This window comes from Thalassophryne amazonica, chromosome 12 (genome assembly GCF_902500255.1).
Source record: "Thalassophryne amazonica chromosome 12, fThaAma1.1, whole genome shotgun sequence".
In the NCBI taxonomy this organism is placed as follows: domain Eukaryota; kingdom Metazoa; phylum Chordata; class Actinopteri; order Batrachoidiformes; family Batrachoididae; genus Thalassophryne; species Thalassophryne amazonica.
In genome coordinates, this window is record NC_047114.1 from 45,381,988 (window position 1) to 45,404,578 (window position 22,591).

At 41.8% G+C, this 22,591-nt stretch overlaps 1 protein-coding gene across 1 annotated transcript in view; it reads right to left on the reverse strand.

The window, feature by feature from the left end:
• Positions 1 to 7,593: 7,593 nt before the first annotated feature.
• Positions 7,594 to 22,591, reverse strand: part of LOC117521233 (unconventional myosin-VIIb-like) — an 84,860-nt gene continuing 69,862 nt past the window's right edge. The window contains 12 exon segments of the mRNA XM_034182568.1: positions 7,594 to 7,834; positions 8,027 to 8,146; positions 9,155 to 9,238; positions 9,350 to 9,466; positions 9,568 to 9,753; positions 9,847 to 9,953; positions 10,031 to 10,118; positions 13,398 to 13,511; positions 15,476 to 15,581; positions 20,719 to 20,874; positions 20,981 to 21,134; positions 22,186 to 22,340. Coding sequence (XP_034038459.1) covers positions 7,742 to 7,834; positions 8,027 to 8,146; positions 9,155 to 9,238; positions 9,350 to 9,466; positions 9,568 to 9,753; positions 9,847 to 9,953; positions 10,031 to 10,118; positions 13,398 to 13,511; positions 15,476 to 15,581; positions 20,719 to 20,874; positions 20,981 to 21,134; positions 22,186 to 22,340 — 1,480 coding nt within the window. The 3' untranslated portion in view covers positions 7,594 to 7,741.

A 22,591-nucleotide genomic window follows, 5' to 3' on the forward strand; every position in this document is an offset into this window, starting at 1 on the left:
TGATCCGTCGTGCCACGCAGTGAAATGTGATGCCGCGTTACAAGTCATGTCAAAACTTGACAGTTTCCGTGTCACTTCGTAATAACGCGTGACAGTTTGGGCTCCAAGAACCATCACAGGAACCACTACGAACGCTGTCACGTTCTATTAAGGATCACTACTCATCAAGATGGATCAATACGCTGAGTTGCGACCTCCACGACGTGAGACGAAATGAGGGTGGTGTGTGACATTCCTGGAAGATTTTTTTGACAGGCAAAAATATGCTCCACGAATATCAAGAATATCACGCACCAACACGCACTATTAAGAAACCTATTCAGATGCGTTAAGTCACATTAAGAATGTCAGGAATGTGTCACGAATGACAGAAAAATGACATTCGTAACACGTCTTGGTTATGTGTAAATGCACCTGAAGACCATAAACACAGTACTAGTTAAGGCCCGAAGTGGCAGGCCAAGAAAAATCCCAGATAAGCTGAAGCGAAGGATGGTGAGAACAGTCATAGTCAACCCACAGACCTGCTCCAAAGACCTAAAACATGATCTTGCTGCAGATATTGTCTCTGTGCATCGTTCAACTATACATCGCACTTTGCACAAAGAGATGCTGTATGATGCTGTAATGCAGAGGAAGCCTTTTCTGCGTACATGCCACAGAGTCGCTTGGGGTATGCTAAAGCACATTTGGAAAAGCCAGATTCATTTTGGAATAAGGTGCTGTGGACTGATGAAACTGAGTTATTTGGACATAACAAGGGGCGGTATGCAAGGCTGAAAAAGAACACACCATTCCAAGAAAAACACTTGCTACCTACAGTAAAATTTGGAGGTGATTCCATCATGCTGTGTGGCTGTGTATCCAGTGCAGGTACTGGGAATCTTGTTAAAGTTGAGGGTCACATGGATTCCAGTCAATATCAGATTCTTGAGAACAATGTTCATGAATCAGTGACAAAGTTCAAGTTGCACCAGGGCTGGATCTTTCAACAAGACAATGACCCTAAACACTGCTCAAAATCTACTAAGGCATTCATGCAGAGGAACAAGTACAATATTCTGGAATGGCCATCTCAGTCCCCACACCTGAATATTATTGAAAATCTGTTGTGTGATTTTAAGCGGGCTGTCTATGCTTGGAAACCAACAAACCTGAGATGTTTTGTAAAGAGGAATGGTCCAAAATACCTTCAACCAGAATCCAGACTCTCATTGGAAGCTATAGGAACCGTTTAGAAGCTGTTATTTCTTCAAAGGGAGGATCTACTAAATATTGATATATTTTTTTCTGTTGGGGTGCCCAAATTTATGCATCTGCCTAATTTTATTTCAAGAATTATTTACTTTCTGTAAATCCTATAAACTACGTTTCACTTCTCAGATATCACTGTTTTTGTCTGCTATATGATATATTTAACTGAAATTGCTGATCCAAACAACCAATGATTTATAAAGGAAAATCATGTAAATCATCAGGGGTGCCCAAACTTTTACATACCAACTATATTTTCTTTTGTGTTTTTCTTGGAACATTTTGAGTTGCTTTCACTGCTGTGCAGTTTTTCAGTGTTTTTTTTTTTTCTTTGAAAATGTTTGCTGCCAGCAAACAAAGAAATGAGCCACGCCCAAACATCTAACATGCCATAACAGGAACAGCACAGTGGTAATTAATTACAGAGACGATGGCTGTATTTGTATTGGCTGGCACAGTTCCAGGTCACTCATGCTGCGATAACTGCAATGGCTGCTGGGAGAGCTCATTTAAAGGACCCAACATTAGTTTTACTGGTGTCAACTGTGTTTCTACTGCTATGAAGAGTCAAAATATTGTGAAAGAGACAAAATGATGTTGGTGGTTAACTATATTAATTTCCGAGTGGTGGCACTTGCATGAGAACAAAATTTTATTATGTTGCATTACTGTTGCTAATGGGGGTAGAGGTAGTATTTTTGTAAAATGAAAACTGATTTACATGTTATGAGATAGTAAATTTTATATGACATTGCAAAGTTCTTCATATGACAGATTACAGAAGAAGACAGAATATTTTAAAACAGTAATTACAGTGCATCTGAAAAGTATTCACAGTGCTTTACTTTTTCCACATTTTGTTATGCTACAGCTTTATACCAACATGGAGCACTCACTCACCTTCAACCACTTACTCCAATTAAGGGTTATGCTGCCAGTGTGTTGCAGGGCCACACAGAGACAAACACATTCACACACACACGGACAATTTAAAGTTTCCAGTTCACCTAACCTGCATGTCTTTGGATGTGAGAGGAAGCCGGAGCACCCAGAGAGAACCCACACAAACACAGGGAGAACATGCAAACTCCACACAGAAAGGCCACAGGTGGGAGTCGATCCCATGACCTTCTTGCTGTGAGGCAACAGTGCTAACAACTATCCGTCCGTCCATCCGTCCGTCCATCCATCCATCCATCCATCCATCCATCCATCCATCCATCCATCCATCCATCCATCCATCCATCCATCCATCCATCCATCCATCCATTTTCTTCCGCTTTATCCGGAGTCGGGTCGCGGGGGCAGCAGCTCAAGCATAGCCGCCCAGACCTCCCGATCCACACACACCTCCCCCAGCTCCTCTGGGGGAACCCCAAGGCGTTCCCAAGCCAGCCGAGAGACGTAGTCCCTCCAGTGTGTCCTGGGTCTTCCCCAGGGCCTGCTCCCGATGGGAGGTGCCGGCGAGGCGTCCAGGGAGCATCCGGAAAAGATGCCCGAGCCACCTCAACTGGCTCCTTTCGACATGGAGGAGCAGCAGCTCGACTCCGAGCTCCTCCCGAGTGACCGAGCTCCTCACCCTATCTCTAAGAGAGCGCCCAGCCACCCTGCGGAGGAAACTCATCTCGGCCGCTTGTACTCGCGATCTCGTTCTTTTGGTCATGAGCCAAATCTTATGACCATAGGTGAGGATCGGAACGTAGATCGATCGGTAAATTGAGAGCTTTGCCCCACTACTCAGCTCTCTCTTCACCACGACTGTCTGATACAGCGACCGCATCACTGCAGATGCTGCACCGATCCATCTATCGATCTCACGCTCCATCCGTCCCTCACTTGTGAACAAGACCCCGAGATACTTAAACTCGTCCACTTGAGGCAAGGACACTCCACCGACCTGAAGAGGGCAAAGCACCTTTTTCTGGTTGAGAACCATGGCCTTGGATTTGGAGGTGCTGATTTTCATCCTGGATGCTTCACACTCGGCTGCAAACCACCCCAGTGCACGCTGAAGGTCCTGATTAGACGAAGCCAACAGAACCACATCGTTCTCAAACAGCAGAGACAAGATTCTGTGGTTCCCAAACCAGACCCCCTCTACACCCTGGCTGCTCCTAGAAATTCTGTCCATAAAGATAATGAACAGAACCGGTGACAAAGTGCAGCCCTGGCAGAGGCCAACGTGCACTGGAAACAGGTTTGACTTACTACCGGCAATGCAAACCAAGCTCCTGCTGCGGTCATACAGGGAACGGATAGCCCTTAACAAAGGACCCCGGACCACGTACTCCCGAAACACCCCCCACAGGGTGCCCTGAGGGACACGGTTGAACGCCTTCTCCAGATCCACAAAGCACATGTGGACTGGTTGGGCGAACTCCCATGAACCCTCGAGCACCCGATGGAGCTTGTAGAGCTGGTCCAGTGTGCCGCGACCAAGAAGAAAACCACACTGCTCCTCCTGAATCCGAGGTTCAACTATCGGTCGAATTCTCCTCTCCATACTCTGGAATAGACCTTACCGGGGAGTCTGAGGAGTGTGATCCCCCTGTAGTTGGAACATACCCTCTGGTCCCCCTTCTCAAACAGAGGGACCACCACCCTGGTCTGCCAATCCAGAGGCACTGTCCCCGACCGCCACACAATGTTGCAGAGGCGTGTCAGCCAAGACAGTCCCACAACATCCAGAGACTTAAGGTACACAGGATGGATTTCATCCACCCCAGGAGCCTTGCCACCGAGGAGCTTTCTAACCACCTCAGTGACTTTCGGCCTGGGTAATGGATGAGTCTGCCTCTGAGTCCCCAGTCTCTGCTTCCTCTTCGGAAGACGTGATGACGGGATTGAGGAGATCCTCGAAGTATTCCTTCCACCGCCCGACAACATCCCCAGTCAGGGTCAACAGCTCCCCACTCGCACCGTAGACAGTGCTGGTGGAGAGCTGCTTCCGCCTCCTGAGGCGTTGGACAGTTTGCCAGAATTTCTTCAAGGCCGGCCGATAGTCCTCCTCCATGGCCTCCCCGAACTCCTCCCAGACCCGAGTTTTTGCCTCTGCAACCGCACGGGCTGCGGCACGCTTGGCCTGCCGGTACCTGTCAGCTGCCTCCGGGGTCCCACCTACCAACAAAGACAAGTAGGACTCCTTCTTCAGCTTGACAGCATCCCTTACTTCCGGCGTCCACCACTGGGTTCAGGGACACCGCGACAGGCACCACAGACCTTGTGACCACAGCTATGAGCGGCCGCATCGACAATGGAGGTGGAGAACATGGTCCACTCAGACTCCATGTCTCCAGCCTCCCCCGGGATCTGGGAGAAGCTCTCCCAGAGGTGGGAGTTGAAGACCTTGCTGACAGAGGGTTTTGCCAGTCATTCCCAGCAGACCCTCACGATACGTTTGGGCCTGCCAGGTCTGACCGGCTTCCTCCCCTCCCAGGGGCTAACAACTAAGGCTAACAACTAAGCCTTCCAAAATTGATTAAATTCATTTTTTCCTCAGAACTCTACAGACAATATCCCATAATGACAATGTGAAAAAGTTTTTTTTTTTTTTAAGATTCATTAAAAATATAAAAACTAAGAAATCACATGTATGTATGTGTTCAAAGCCTTTGCAGTTAAGCTCAAAATTGACCTCAGGTGCATCCTGTTTTCACTGATCATCCTTGAGATGTTTCTACAGCTTAATTGGAATCCACCTGGGGTAAATTCACTTGATTGGACTTGATTTGGAAAGAAACACACCTGCCTATATACAGTATAAGCTTCCACAGTTGACAGTGCATGTCAGAGCACAAACTACGCATGAGGTCAAAGGAATTGTCTGTAGACCTCCGAGACAGGATTGTCTCAAGGTACAAATCTGGGGAAGGGCACAGAAACATTTCTGCTGCATTCAATGAACACCGTGGCCTCCGTCATCAGTAAATGGAAGAAATTCAGATCCACCAGGACTGGCCGCTGAGCAATCGGGGAAAAGGGCCTTAGTCACGGATGTGATCTAGAACCCAGTGGTCACTCTGTCAGAGCTCCAGAATTCCTGTGTGAAGAGAGAACCTTCTAGAATGACAACCATCTCTGCAGCAATCCACCGATCAGGCCTGTATGGTAAAGTGGCCAGACAGAAGCCACTCCTTAGTAAAAGGCAGTTTACTGTTTATTTTGTGTCATATACAGGCAGGCTTGGCTGGAGCTGTCTGATAGCGGAGGACAGGAACAGCTGGGCAGGGCAAGCAGAGGAGTCGAAGGGTGGACCAGGCGTGGCAGATCTGAAGAACAGAGAGAACAGGTAAGCAGGAATGTCAAGAAAATAAACACCAAAAATACAAAACATGAAAAAAAAAACTTCAGTGATGAGACCTAGATGTCAGCATGTCTGGATATCTGAGCTGCAGTTAAATGCTGCAGTGGCTTGATTGCAGATTGGTTGCAGGTGAGCAGACACAACAGCTGCCGATGATCAGATGGGCAGGCCGGAGGAGGGAACACAGAATCCCCGCCCAGCAACACAGAGACAGACTTAAAGAACTTGACACACCAGGGAGGGAAAATAAGTCACATAAGGAAAGGGGAAGGAAAAGCCTACACCCTAACAGTACCCCCCACTAACGGGAGCCCTACCCCTAATCCACAGCACTGGTGTCCTTCCAGACCTTACAGCACTGGTGTAACAGTATATCTTATATTGGTATGCTTTCTGTATGTATCTATAGCTGTCTACAATAGTAATATTTCCTATTCTGAAGTATCTTTAAATCCCCCTTCCAAATATACGCTACAGATATATGGACCTGATTGACAACCTGAAATATGATAGAACATGTGTCCATGATGGGGTGAGTGGTAAGAAGGGTGCAGACACTTCAGAATGGAGGATGAAATGTGTGATAATACTGCTGCAGACTTGCTATGCGGGGGGAATATCCGGGGGGGGGATGATATACTGTTACACCGGCCTATAGTTTTCAGTAGACTGGGTCAAGGTTAGATTTTTTTAAAGTATAGGTTTAATCACTGCAGATTTAAAACATTCAGAAACAGATCCCGAAGTTAGTGACAGGTTAATAGTTTCCAGTGCAGCAGGCCCAAGTGTAGGCCACAGGTCCTTAAACAGTTTAGTTGGTATGGGGTCAAAAAGACAGGTTGTGTATTCGCAGAAGTTTTACAAGTTTCAGGCCCAGTAAAATGGTATCAAATTCAGTAAATCTAGGTGAGATATCAGCAATGGCATCAATAACAGGATGCAGGGGCAAGATTAAGGCATACTGGGATATATTTGACCTAATGTCATCTATTTCATTTTCAAAGTAATCTAAGAAATCTTGAGCTGTAAACTTACAAGTGACTGTCCTTGAATATGTGTTGCCACCGTGTTGAGCAGGAACTTTGGATTATGCTTTTTTTGTTAATCAAATCAGAGTAGTAGGCATGCTCTGTGACCAATAGTACGTCCTTATAGTCCAGAATAGCAACACACCATAGAAGGCGAAATACTTCGTTTTGAAATGTCATTTTCACTCTAGAACTCTAGACTTGTGCTTGAGGCTATGAAAATTATCATTGAACTATGGTGAAATTAATGATGTATGCTGTACAATCATTCCACCCTGACAAAAGAACAGTTCAAAGACATCATTAAACGCCCAAAATTACCATGACAGTCATGTCCACAGTGAGTGTATGTAAATTTATAAACCACAAAAATAACAAAAAATATATTCTACGTCAATGTTGCAAATGGATTCCATCTCAGCACAGACCCAATTGCTTCTTTTATATTTATTTTTTGTGTGTGGGTTGGATGGGGTTTGGGTTGTTAATCAAGGCACATTTTTGTGGAGTGGGCGGTGCAACTTGGCTCTCATTTGTTAAAAATGCTGACTTGCGCATCACTAATAGTGTTTGTCCAAAGCACAGATAACAATGGGAGACACTGTGGAAATGCTAATTTTAAAAAGGCTTTTCCCCTACCCTCAATCTGCATCTGCCTCAAAATCTAATCAGTTATTCTGAGACCAAAGTCTCCCGTTCAGACAAATTTTACTGAAATTTTGTGAGAAAACATGCTGTCAAAAACCCCCCAAAACAAAACAAAAAAAAAAACAGGCAAACCAGGAAAAACTCTTTAGTGGTCATAAATTAGGCTTAGCAACAGTAAAGAGAATTTCTGAAGTAATTTCTTTTGGCTTTACGCAGGATGTCCTGCCTGACAGAAATCCAGATGTGCAAGATGAATTTGGCATGGGTGACCATGAACTCTGGCCCTTGATGCTGGAAGGCAAGAGTTCTAACTCCTAACAATGAAGAGGATTAAACAACACGAACAACAAAACTCTGTACTTTGAATATCAGTATATTTTTATTACATGCAGTAGGTATTGTGGGTGAATTTTACATTTGAAGCATACAATATAAATACAAGAATGCAGATGACAATTAACAGTCCTAATACACAAGAGCACTTTGTTTTCTTCTTTTGCTTCACACCTCAGAAGAACATTTGTTGCCGTGGTCGAATATCCTGCCTCTGCCTCTCGTACATGGTGATGTAGGATCGAATAAGGTCCTCCATCGTGTGACCCTGAGGAAATGAAGCAAACATTCAGAAAAACCTTGCACTTCAAAGTCACTGTCACTGACCTCGAAGACGTGCTTCATGTGACATGGGCAGATTTATTTACCGAACACAGAGGAAATAACTACATTATTTTTATTTGTTCCAACAGAATTATTTGAAATGTATTTAGAGTATATTTAGGATCCAGTTGCTTACCTTTGAGGTTTCGCAGGAGAAGGTGTTTCCCCTTAACAAGTTGCCAATAGTCATCTGGAAGTAGTTGGTGCCAAAGTGGCACTCAGTGATGCGGCTGAAAGGGTGCAAGACCAGGAGTTCCTACAACATTATAACAGTAGTTTATTCAAAAACATCTTGTTAGGGTCTGCTCCTTTCTTTGCCCCAGACCAAGGCAATGTCTCTACATCTGAAGTTGGTCCCCGGGCACGGGACACTTAGACGACATATTTTGTTGAATGTATTCATGTAAGTACAATGACAATAAAGGCACTTTGTATTATTATTATCCATCCATCCATTTTCTATACCTGCTTACTCCAACTAGGGGTCATGGGGGGCTGGAACCTATCTCAGCAGTCATAGGGCGTGAGGCGGGGTACACCCTAGACAGGATGCCAGTCTGTCACTGGGCCACATATAGACATACAGACATTCACACTTGCATGCACTCCAACGGTCAACTTAAAGTTTCAAATCCACCTAACCTGCATGTCTTTGGGTGTGGGAGGAAGCACCCGGAGGAAACCCACGCAAACATGGGAAGAACATGCAAACTCCATATACAATAAAGGGCGGGAAGTGATCCCAGGAGCTTCTTGTTGTCAGGCATCAGTGCTGACCACTAATCCACTGTGCCACCCATTATTATTATTATTATCATTAGAAATAAAGAACAGAATCAAACAAAATATAGAAATATTAGATTTGATAAGATAATCCTTTAATAACTGCACAATGAGGAAATTTACAATGTAATGGCAGCACAGGGACAGTCACAGAACAACAGTTCAAATATGCAAAAATAAGGTAAAAGAAAAATAATTACCAAAATACGGAATAGATAGTAGAATAGATTACACTGTATACAAGCAGAAAGAATGTTTTGTAATATTGCATGAGTGTTCAAGTGATGTTGTACACGAGTGTACAAGTATTATTGCATGGAATGTGTAGTATTATTGCAAATGGCTGAAAAACTGTTACTATAACGATATTAATTATTTGAGTGATCTGAGTGGTCTACTGGGAACAGTGCTGGTTGTGGAATTTGTATGATTATACTGAACATACAGTATTCTATATTTAAAGTATACTCTATATACATACCTTTGTCTCTGGGTTTATGAAGCTGACACCTTTTTTGCTGATAGCAATCAAAAGTAAACTCGGGTAGCTAGGTTCACACGTTTGCTGTCAAGTCAAAAGGAAATGCAAATAATAAATAATTTGCCAAGATAAAAACAGTTCACTCAAATTTTCTACTGCTGACTTTGTTTTCACTCCTTCACACTGATGACTTACTTTGACCTCAAAGAATGCACAGCCGAAGGTGGGCCAGCTGGAGATGGTTTGCAGGAAGGCAATTTTGGCCTCATCCATGGTGATGCCACTTTGTTTGTTGTAGGAAGCGATAATGTGCTGCAAATGCAACAAAAAGGTCTACAGTAAACCCGTCCATCACACATCTTGAGATTTTTCTTTGCCCTTTGTTTCTCGTGTTCAACCCCCCACACATTTACCTTCTTCCATTCATCATTAGACATCATTTTTATTCGGTCAGCTGGAACGAGGTTCTTCAGCATTCTGGGGATCATGACAAACTGTGTCCTGTCTGAATCCACCTCAACTCTGAACAGCAGTCCGGCCAGTTTGATTATGTCCTCTTTTGTGCAGTTGTGATTACCTTGCAGGTACTTAGGCAGCTCCTGCATGGAGGCGAACAGAGCTCCTGTGTCAGGATGCCTTTGTTCTTTGTGAGCACAATTAAAATGAGTCAAAGTCAGCAAAATGAGGTTCACCTGTGGGAAATGGAAGGTGAGGTCTGCAACCAGGTCTTTCCCCGGGGTCACATTGAACCAGAGCTTCCTCCTAAAGATCACCAGGTAAGGCATAGTGTATGGGTTTCCTGGAAAGCAATGTTTGAATTAATAGTATAAAGAAACAATAAATGATCAAAATGAAGGTGTCAGCATGGATCATTACCTTCTTTCACTCTCTTTAGTTTCTTAGGGATGTCTGAGCCTTGCCTTAAACTATCAAACAAGTATTTCTGCTCATCCAAGCTCTGGATCTAAAAACACAATGCTAATATGACAAATGCAATACAAGAAAATGTCGCTAATTATACGCAAACAGTACAGGTAAGCAGAGATTATAGTCTGGCAACTATGTACCCAATAACTGAAAAATTAGAGGATAGGTTATGACAATTTAATCCAGAGTTAGTCTTTAGGTTTACAACTAAAAATATTTGAAGCAGATCCAGTTTTGATTTCAAATCTGTTCTTTTACTTGTTTCATGGTATTTCAGAAACCATTCATATGACGTCACAAAGTGAAAGAGAGAACCAGGTTTAGAACTGGTCCTGGGTTCTCAGGAGGTGTGTGTACTCTAAGTGCTTTGAGTTCTTGTCTCAGCCAGTAAATGTGATAACATTTTAAAACAAATAATACATGAAATAGTAAGGTTTGTGAATTGTTTCTTTACTTTTTTAATCAACAAAATTACTTTTATCTATATAACGAGTAAATTCCTGTATACTTTATGGCCCATACACAGAAATCTATTTTTTTTTTAATTATAAATTTCCTTCTACAATGACGAGCACAGATATTTTTATTTTATTTATTTATATTTTGTGAAACAATGCATCACCTAAGAACTAAGAATGGAGAAAATTACTTGTACCAATTGGCTAGACAGAAGGACTGAGCTGTAAAGGATGTGCAGCAGATTAAGGTGAAAAATGATGCAGATAGCAGTGTGCTGACAAGCGAAGAGAGTGTGTTGGGAAGGTGGCGTGAGTGTTTTGAGGAGCCAATAAATAAAGGTAATGAGAGAGAAAGACAGGATAATGTGGAGATAGTAGAGAAGCTTGAATCTTCAACTGGATTGGGCTGCTTGACACGAGGACGTTTTGCTTCTAATTGCAGAAGAAACAATTGCTCTAATTAGCACCTAGAGCAATTGTTAAGTCACTAGCCAATAGCAGTCTGCCTCTTGGTAGGAGGGGTCTGGTTAGGTTTAAAACTCCAGCTTTTGGGGCTTCTGTTATTCTTCTCTACAAGAATCAAGACAGAAGTCAGACTACCAGAGCAAGAATTTTAGCTGAGGAAGCTTCTGTTATTTGAAGCAAAACGTCCTCGCATCAGGCAACCCAGTCCAGTCAAAGATTCATGCTTCTCTACTATAGAAACCACCATTACAACTGAGAGCCTTCACAGAAATAATGTGGAGAGTAAATCCAGGAAATGCAACAGATTATTAGGGATGAAGTGAGCTTAGCTATTAAAAGTGGAAAGGCAGTTGGTCCAGATGACATTCCAGTAGAGGCATGGAAATGTTCTGGAGAGATGGCAGTGGAGTTTTTAACCAAAATGTTTTACAAAATCTTAGAAAGTGAGAAGATTCCTGAGGACTGGAGAAGTGTATTGGTTCTGATTTTTAAGAACAAGGGTGATTACATAGGCATAAAGTTGATTAACTAAAGCATGAAGTTATGTGAAACAGTGTTGGAACTCAGCTTTGAATGAAGGGATGAAGATCTGTGAGTAACAATAAGGTTTCATGCAGAGAAAGAGCACATCAGATGCAATGTTTGTGCTGAAAGTGTTGATGGAGAACTACTGCATAGAGAAGGTCAGAAGGAGTTGCATTGCATGTTTATGGATTTAAAGAACTTTTGGCAGGATGCCAAGGGAAGAGTTGCGGTATTGTATGAAGATGTCTGGAATGGCAGAGAATTATGGAGGAATGACAGATGCATTCAAGGTGGAGGTGGCATTTCATGAAGGATTGGCTGTAGGTTCCTTCTTAATGAAGACACAAATTGATGCTCCAATTATTATTGTCCAAATATTGATGAACTAACATTGCATTTAGGCTCCTACATTGGCTCTGTGCCCTTTATTAATTGCAATTGTGATGGACAAGTTGACGGAAAAGATCAGATAGGAGTTTTTGTGGAGTGTGTTTGCAGATGACATTGTGATTTGTAGTGAGAGTAGACAGCAAGTTGAGATGAGCCTGGAGATGTGGAGATACGCCCCGGAGAGGAGGGGAATGAAAGTAGAAGCGAAGCTAAGTATGTGTGTAAACGAGGGGGAAGTTGGTGGAATAGTGCATTTACAAGGAGTAGCGGTGGTGGGGGTACATGAGTTTGACTATTTGGGGTGAACTATCCAAAGTATGTAATGGAGAGTGTGGTAGAGCGGTGAAGAAGAGACTGCAGGCAGGGTGGACTGGGTGGAGCAAAGTGGCATGATTTGTAACAGAAAGATATCTGCAAGAGTGGAAAGGAAAGTTTACAAGATGGTAGTTGGAACAGCAACATTGTACAGCTTAGAGATGGTGGTACTAACAAAAAAAACAAAAAAAAAAAAAACAAGGCTGTGCTGGAGGTGGCAGAGCTGAAGATACTGCAATTTTCTTTGGGAGTGATTAAGATGGACAGGATTAGGAATGAACATATCAGTGGGACAATAAAGGTAGAACGGTTTGAAGACAAAGTCACAGAGGTGAGACTGAGATGTACAGCCAGGGTATATAGGGAGAAGGATGCTGAGGATGGAGCCATCATGCAGGAGGAGAAGATGGAAGCCAAAGAGGAGGTTTATGGATGTGTTGAGGGAGGGCATGTAGGTGTTGGTGTGACAGAAGAAGGCACAGAGGACAGGGTGAGATGGAAATAGATGATTTGCTGTGGCGACCCCTAATGGAAGCAGCTGAAAGAAGAAGACAAACTGAAGAAATTAAATATATGCCTTTTTTGTGACTTCACAAACTTGATGAGGACCAGACGTTTTTCAAGAGAGAGCACAAGACCTGTGAGCAAGCTCACAAAATGATCACAAACTGGCCTTCATGCACATCTTCATGTGGTGTACTCCCATTGTGTGAACTTTCATTGTATTCCACCAAAATGTTTAAGAGGCGCTGTGCTTACAAGTTTCATGGACAGAAGGACAGACAGGGTGATTCCTAAATACTCCTCCCACAGTTTTTTATTTGCTTAACGGTGACACAGTGAAGTCGCGCTCTGAGAATACTGAACATATTGGAGGTCCAGGATGTGAACTGGGTGTCTCCAGTACATCATTACTGAACCCACCATTGCTGCACATGAAAGGACTCATACTTTTTTCTTGCTGATAATCCTTATGCAAATAAATACTGATGAGGCCCTCAAGATTATTTATTTACTTGTGTTAATTCATTCATTTATTTATTTATTTTGTATGTTCTATAACACCCCCCCCCACCCCCCACCCCCCAAAAAAGAAAAAGTCAATCAGCAAAGTGACATGAGAAATATTATAGGTAAGGACAAAAAAAATGACACAACTGCACCTTAAGTGGTGTCTTCAGGTAAAGCCCATATCCATCAGCTGAGCTCAGTTTCAGTTCAAAGGCAATACTGCAGCAGAGGTCTCCGATTGTAGTTGTTGATGTCACCTCAAATAACTACAAAGCAACACCACACTAATGACAGAAGCTCAAAGTGATATTAAATTTGCAGTAGAACGTATTTTTGTAAGGTTTGGAAGGAAAAAAAAATTAAAAGGTTTTGTGTATGTAAGAGAGTGACAACAACTTTCAAATAAAAAAATTTCAAATAAATGTAAAATACAGTGCTGTGAAGAAGTTAATGCACGCTTGAGCTTTTAAGAAATTCAGGCTTTTATTTTAAAATTTCTAAAATTATTCCCTTTAAACTCACAGTGAAATGTAATCTCTACATCATGAATTAAAAGAAATAATAATCTAAAAGCCAAAATGATGGTGTGAATAAGTAAGTGGCCCCTTTAATATAACACATACAAACCATCACTTTTAAAATTGAATTTAACCTTTATTTAGGGTTAGGTTAGGTTAGTCCCATTGAGATGGAGACCTCTTTTGCAAAGGAGACTTGGACAATTATAAAGTTTCCAATTCACCTAAACTGCATGTCTTTAAAATGTGGGAGGAAACCGGAGCACCCAAAGGAAACCCACGCAAACACAGGGAGAACATGCAACCTCCACACAGAAAGGCCACTGGTTCACAAACTTTCACAGCACTGTACATGCAAATAATTAAAACTACAGCCCCTTCCACACTGGGCTTGCATACAGTTGCATTGTGATGCATTATCGAGTACGCCGGAAAATCACCGAGATCACCTACGATTTGGAGTAGTCCCTGTGTAGGCTAATGTATGATGGCACATGGTTGCATTCCTAGTCTTGCTTACAGTTGCGTATGGTTGCTTGCTGTATGCTTACTGCCGTGTATGTAGCCCTTGCTGCTATATAAACCTATTTTTCTGCCTCTCACCATCCACTCCTGCCTATTTTTTTTTGGGGGGGGGGGGGGGGGGGGTTGTGGCATTGTGGAAATACGCTCCGTTCTCAAAAGGGTACATGAAAAGCAAACGGCACTCTCATTTCCAGATGTACAGGGACACACTGCTGCCTTGTCAGGGCTCTTGTCATCAGATTGCAAAGTTCAGAGTCGTTGTGTGTCGTCGCCACCCGCCCCAAAAAACAAAATATTGCCATACACTCACAAGCATCCTTAAACATCCTGTTTGTTGTTTTAACATGAAAGAGAGAGAGAGAGAGAGAATTTTTTTCAAGACCTCCTGTTTCTGCTCTTTGGATTTTGTAAGAAATCTAATTTATGAATTGAAAGAATGTAAACCATGTTTTTCTGATGATCAGATTACTGAAGTGTATGTAAACACGGGAGATCAGATTCTGGCAGTTATCTGATTAATAACAGGACGCATCCTTGCCAAAAAATGGCTCATTCACGCGCAGCGGCTCGTTCAGCTGTTATGAACACACACACACACCCAGCTGACGGACCATTTCACTACACACGTGTGTGCTGATTCGATTACCTGTCTGAGCACGCACAGGTGCTGTGCAGTGCATGGATCATGCAGCCACACACATGCTCTACACCTGCTTCACTCTGGATGCTCTCTGTCTGTCTGATGCACTCAGTTTTTGGATGTGTATAGCTGTGCAGTGTTGCGCAGACTTGCATACAATAGTGCAGTTGCGCAGACTTGCTTAAAAACTGCATACTTTCTGCATCCAGTGCTCTATGCAAAAAAAATCGTTTAATTTTTTTGCATCCGTCTTGCGTACCCCTTTGCGTTGCTCAGCGTACTGCCGCGTAGGGCTGCATAAACTCGATGTAGAGCTGCGTAAATTCGATGTAGAGCTGCATAAACTCGATGTAGAGCTGCATACACTTGGTGTAGTCGGTACGCTGCATTACACAACTCTACGTAGACCCGGTGTAAAAGGGGCTTAAGAAAGCATCGCCATCTTGTACGCAATAGTAATGTCAAAACCTGCCAATAATAAATACAATAGCACCCAGAAACAACAGACAGCTTGTGTCAGTGTTTAAAGAACAGTGTTGTGTCTTACACCATCTGTGTCATTTGGAAAATGGACTTTATGGAAGATCTTGGTGCTGTTCTGCTGGATGGCATCCACTTCCACCTGATGAGGAGGAAACATCCTGTGTGGCATACTGAAGGTTCAAAGACATTTATCACACACACACACACACACACACACACACACCACAACACATTTTTAAAAGCATACTTTTGTTTGGCAATGACACAACTTTATTCAATTTGATCAGAAAAGCATTCAATGATATATCATATAAACAGTGTTGCCACAGTTACTTTGAAAAGTTACTTTGTTAGTTACTTTTTAGTTACTTTATACAGTTACTTCATTAGCAGCTTTATGCAGTTACTTTATTAGCCGCTGTTGACAACTGGTAACCAATAAATAATGTAACTAATATGGTCAATAGTAATCTAACTTGGTTACTCTTAAGATTGCGTAATCAGCAAAGTAACTAATCAGCAAAGTAACTAATAGTTACTTTTCTGAGTACTCAATCTTAAAAATAACCAAGTTAGATTACTAGTTAATTTGTAGTTACATTAAGCAGCTGCCGACAAGTTGTCCACAGCTGCTAATGAAGTAATTGTATAAAGTAACTGTAAAATGAAACTGTAAAAAATACTTAATAAAGTAACTTTTCATAGTAAATGTTCATAATAAATGCAACATTGCAAAGGACTTAATTTTTAAAACCATTTTATGAGAACAAAGTTTCAGGACACAAAAAATACATTTGTGTCCAAATACCGTAATTTCATTCGCAAGCAGTGTTGCCACAGTTACTTTGAAAAGTTACTTTATAATTTTTTTACAGTTACATTTTACAGTTACTTCATTAGCAGCTGCGGCCAACTTGTCGGCAGCTGGTGAATGTAACTAATGAAGTAACTAGTAACCTAACTTGCTCATTTTCAAGACTGAGTACTCAAAAAAGTAACTATTAGTTATTTTGCTCATTGGTTACTTTGCTAATTACTCAATCTTACGAGTAACCAAGTTAGATTACTAGTTACCTTATTAGTTACAAGTTGTCGGCAGCTGCTAATGCAGTAACTACATAAAGCTGCTAATAAAGTAACTATATAAAGTAACTAATAAAGTAACTTTACAAAGTAACTGTGGCAACCCTGTTCACAAGTTATAAATGACTGTTTCCATTAAAATGACTCAGTATCACTGACCAAACGGTCTCCCCTAAAAATTGATCACCCCGCCTTCACTGCACATGCATCATTTCAGAGTGTCAGCAGCACTGATCAGAGTGCGACAACAGCGCGTCTGAGTCTGACACTCCGAGTCTGACTCTCTACACCCAAAGCCATCAAAGGGAATAATGCGATTATTAAGCATCAGATGACAAATTAAAACCTCTTAAATCATTCTAAAGTCAGTTTTAAGCAGAAATGAGGCGACAATTTGTGAATCGCTGCTGACACTCTGAAATGACGCATGCGCAGTGAAGGCAGGGGGGATCGATTTTTTTTTTTAGGGAGTACCGTTTGGTCGGTGACACTGGCATAATAGCAACAAATAATCGACCTGATAATAAAACATCATATTTATACAGTTCTCTTGGACATCATCTTGAATAGCTGGCTCAGTTTACTTCATAGGGGCAGGGGTTACGAATGTCTTGTTTGAATGTGTATATGATTTAAATTCACACAAACTCACACCTTCTACAACCCCTGGCAAAAATTATGGAATCACCGGCCTTGGAGGATGTTCATTCAGTTGTTTAATTTTGTAGAAAAAAAGCAGATCACAGACATGACACAAAACTAAAGTCATTTCAAATGGCAAATTTCTGGCTTTAAGAAACACTATAAGAAATCAAGAAAAAAAAGATTGTGGCAGTCAGTAACGGTTACTTTTTTAGACCAAGCAGAGGAAAAAATATGGAATCACTCAATTCTGAGGAAAAAATTATGGAATCACCCTGTAAATTTTTATCCCCAAAACTAACACCTGCATCATATCAGATCTGCTCGTTAGTCTGCATCTAAAAAGGAGTGAACACACCTTGGAGAGCTGTTGCACCAAGTGGACTGACATGAATCATGGCTCCAACACGAGAGATGTCAATTGAAACAAAGGAGAGGATTATCAAACTCTTAAAAGAGAGTAAATCATCACGCAATGTTGCAAAAGATGTTGGTTGTTCACAGTCAGCTGTGTCTAAACACTGGACCAAATACAAACAACATGGGAAGGTTGTTAAAGGCAAACATACTGGTAGACCAAGGAAGACATCAAAGCATCAAGACAGAAAACTTAAAGCAATATGTCTCAAAAATCGAAAAATGTACAACAAAACAAATGAGGAACGAATGGGAGGAAACTGGAGTCAACGTCTGTGACCGAACTGTAAGAAACCGCCTAAAGGAAATGGGATTTACATACAGAAAAGCTAAACGAAAGGCATCATTAACACCTAAACAGAAAAAAAACAAGGTTACAATGGGCTAAGGAAAAGCAACTGTGGACTGTGGATGACTGGATGAAAGTCATATTCAGTGATGAATCTCGAATCTGCATTGGGCAAGGTGATGATGCTGGAACTTTTGTTTGGTGCCTTTCCAATGAGATTTATAAAGATGACTGCCTGAAGAGAACATGTAAATTTCCACAGTCATTGATGATATGGGGCTGCATGTCAGGTAAAGGCACTGGGGAGATGGCTGTCATTACATCATCAATAAATGCACAAGTTTATGTTGATATTTTGGACAATTGAAAGGATGTTTGGTGATGATGAAATCATTTTTCAAGATGATAATGCATCTTGCCATAGCGCAAAAACTGCAAAAACATTCCTTGCAAAAAGACACATAGGGTCAATGTCATGGCATAGGGTCAATGTCAATGAGCAGATCTGATTTGATGCAGGTGTTAATTTGGGGGATGAAAATTTACAGGGTGATTCCATAATTTTTTCCTCAGAATTGAGTGATTCCATATTTTTTTCCTCTGCTTGGTCTAAAAAAGTAACCGTTACTGACTGCCACAATCTTTTTTCTTGATTTCTTATAGTGTTTCTTAAAGCCAGAAATTTGCCATTTGAAATGACTTTAGTTTTGTGTCATGTCTGTGATCTGCTTTTTTTCTACAAAATTAAACAACTGAATGAACATCCTCTGAGGCCGGTGATTCCATAATTTTTGCCAGGGGTTGTAAAATAGTTACACTTTTTAAACCAAATACACAACCCAATATTAAAAAAAAAGACTCAAACTTACACACACAGTGTGCTATATTTTCCTGCCCCTGCACATGTGCATGATTCTATGGAAATGGGCAGTTCTCAGGAACCATTGTATTCTTAATTTTATTGTCAAATTCTTTAAAAGGTGCACATTTCTACAGGAACACTTTGTCACATATTACTAAAGCATTTTCCTGGTAACAGATGTTAAAAATCATTCAATCAATCATACACCCCCTAGATCTCAGTAGAACAGATCTTGGGTTTATATTATTTGGAGAACCCACAGTTCTCTTTGTTCAAACTGAATTAATGTTCTGACCCCAGTGAAATGATTCCTCACTGTCATCCACTAGGTCACCAACTTGAACAAAATCAAGATGATACAACAAGCTAAAAATCTACTTGGAGAGTCCTGCAACATATGTAGCAGGTTATGAAATGTAGGAAAAATGTGCCTGGTTTTTCTTGGAAGATGTGAAAGTTACTCATGATGAACCCCCTGTCATCACCTCGTTATACATCATTTCTCATTCCTACGAGGGCTGTCAATAAAGTATAGGTCCTTTTTATTTTTTTCAAAAACTATATGGATTTCATTCATATGTTTTTACGTCAGACATGCTTGAACCCTCGTGCGCATGCGTGAGTTTTTCCACGCCTGTCGGTGACGTCATCCGCCTGTGAGCAGTCCTTGTGGGAGGAGTCGTCCAGCCCCTCGTCAGAATTCCTTTGTCTGAGAAGTTGCTGAGAGACTGGCGCTTTGTTTGATCAAAATTGTTTCTAAACCTGTGAAGCACATCGAAGTGGACACGGTTCGAAAAATTTAAGCTGGTTTTCGGTGAAAATTTTAACGGCTGATGAGAGATTTTGAGGTGATACTGTCGCTTTAAGGACTTCCCACGCAGTGGGACGTCGCACAGCGCTCCTAGGCACTGTCGTCAGCCTGTTTCAAGCTGAAAACCTCCACATTTCAGGCTCTATTGATCAGGACGTCGTGAGAGAACAGAGAAGTTTCAGAAGAAGTCGGTTTCAGCATTTTATCCGGATATTCCACTGTTAAAGGAGATTTTTTTAATGACCCGTCCGCACGTCGGGACGCAGCCGGCGAGGTGCGGCGGCACAGGAAAAACACCTCCGTATTGATAACCATTTGTAAAATCCAGGCGGCTTTTGATGGCTTTCAGTGGAGTGAGTATCTGAGAAATTGTTCAACAGTTGGGCATGTTCCAACTTGTCCTTAAGGCTTCCAACAGAGGTGTTTTTCCTGTGGCGGAGCGTCGTGGTGGCTGCGAGCCGACGCTGCAATCCATCCGCACGTCTTTCATTAAAAAATCTCCTTTAACAGTGGAATATCCGGATAAAATGCTGAAACCGACTTCTTCTGAAACTTCTCTGTTCTCTCACGACGTCCTGGATCAATAGAGCCTGAAATGTGGAGGTTTTCAGCTTGAAACAGGCTGACGACAGCGCCTAGGAGCGCTGCGCGACGTCCCACTGCGTGGGAAGTCCTTAAAGCGACAGTATCACCTCAAAATCCCTCATCAGCCGTTAAAATCTTCACCGAAAACCAGCTTAAATTTTTCGAACCGTGTCCACTTCGATGAGCTTCACAGGTGTAGAAAAAATTTTGATCAAACAAAGCACCAGTCTCTCAGCAACTTCTCAGACAAAGGAATTCCGACGAGGGGCTGGAGGACTCCTCCCACAAGGAGTGCTCACAGGCGAATGACGTCACCGACAGGCGTGGAAAAACTCACGCATGCGCAAGAGGGTTCAAGCATGTCTGACGTAAAAACATATGAATGAAATCCATATAGTTTTTGAAAAAAATAAAAAGGACCTATACTTTATTGACAGACCTCGTATATGCATGAAAATTCAGTAAGGTATATCTTATATATTATATTCCAATTCTAAGGTGGAACTATGCCAGTATACAAAGGTATATCTAAATATCTAAAAAGGAAGAGTAAAATAGGACAGTAGAAAAGAGTAGAGTAGAGCCACTTAGGTGCCTGGTCTTGAGAACCAGCCTGACCTGAGCATGTTCTGCATCCTCTGCATACAGCCGGCAGCCAGCGGATCTCTGGGACGCGACTCCAGGAAGCGGTGTGCGTGACTGAATAAGTTTTTACTGGGCGGGAACAAGCCTGTACACAACCACATCAGTTGCCAACCACGATCCATACTGAACCTGACAGAAGGTGAGGAATAAGTCACAGAAGTTTAGTCTGTGAAGGCTTGAGGTGGATGCTGAAAGAGACCATGGACATGCTACCTAACACACTCAGAGGTCGAACCTGATGGCGTTGCTGGTCATCTGTCTCATAATTTGGCAGTAGATCTCATCCCGTAGAGCTTCATGCTGCGTGGCTGAACCAAAGATCTGGTTGATCAGTTCGAATGGACTGCAAGCCTGTTTGATGGGATAATCTCCCATGTACTTCAGGATAGGTAGCAGCCACCGTTAAGACTCACACAATGTATAGATGATGGACTGTACTGCTTACATACACAGAGGAGAATACTTACAAACAGAAACCTAATTCAGATGACTAAAATCATCCTCAGATATTTGTCAACCAAGGAGGTTGTGTGTTTACCCGCATGTTTGCCAGCAGGATTATGCCAAATGAAACCAGGAAATTATTTACCTAACTACCTATTCATCCATCCATCCATCCATATGATATAATTGATATAACTAGTAGGACTTGTTGATAAACAAGCAGCACAAAGAAAATGTAAAATACATTTTATTTATTTCAAGTGAGACTGTGTCACAGGCACCGACTATCCAGATTTAGCTTTTTTGTTTGCGTTTAAATTTACAGAGCTGTATAGAGTGATTGGCAATGGATGAGCAAATGTGAAAGGGATGGGAATAACTTTTAAATTATTTCAGAAAACTATGATAAAGGACATGTTAGCAATAATACAATCAGCTAAAATGAGACCCAGGTATAGATCCAGAAGAGCTGGTTGGGTAAAATCTCCCATCTGGCTTGGAAAGGCTTTAAGAATCCCACAAGGAAGAACTGGATGATGTGACTGGGAAACATGAACAGTAAAGTAAGTGTTTTAATGGTACTAAGTGTCTTCTTCCAGTATAGAAAAAAGTTGCATGAGCAGGAATTGAACCCAGGTTGGTGAGCTCTGTATCCACCAAAATTAATGACATGATTTGGTTTCTGTCCAAATTAAAAAGGCATATAATGGGTTTAAGCTGATTAAAATTTGTTCAACATTGATGCAACAGATTAAAAAAAAAGAGTTTGTTTTACTTATTTAATATACCTGTCTGCCACTTGGACATGTCTGGGCTTGTTGCAGGAAATAATCTAATCATCAGATATGGCTTTTATTTTATCAGCATTTGTGTGGTTTTGAAGTTACTTGTTGCTTAACATGTTGACCAGTTTCCATCATGTTGAAAACCTTGGTCTTGCGGCCAACTAAAAACCTCTATTCAACTATACAAAGAAAGCATTCGTTTTAAGGATATCCGTAAAGGCGCTGCAGGCCAGGTAGCTCAGCTCAGAGTTGCGGGACAAGCTCTTCAGCAGTGGCTGTTTGAGAGGTTCTCTGGTGCACACCCATAGCCTCTCCCTGCTGACACCTTTGGACGTACTCTGGCGACTAGCATCGTTACCCGAAAACCTGCATGTGACAGGAGAAAAGTAAGAATTGTTTGTTATTTTCAAACTGAATATGAGTACAGTAGCTATTTGGGGATACTCTAAAGTACAACCCCAATTCCAATGAAGCTGGGACGTTGTGTAAAATGTAGAAGGAAAGGTGATGTAACACAGTGGTAAACATACCACTGTCCCAGCTTTTTTGAAATGTGTTGCAGACATTCATTTCAAAATTAGTAAATATTTGCACAAAAACAATAAAGTTTATCAGTT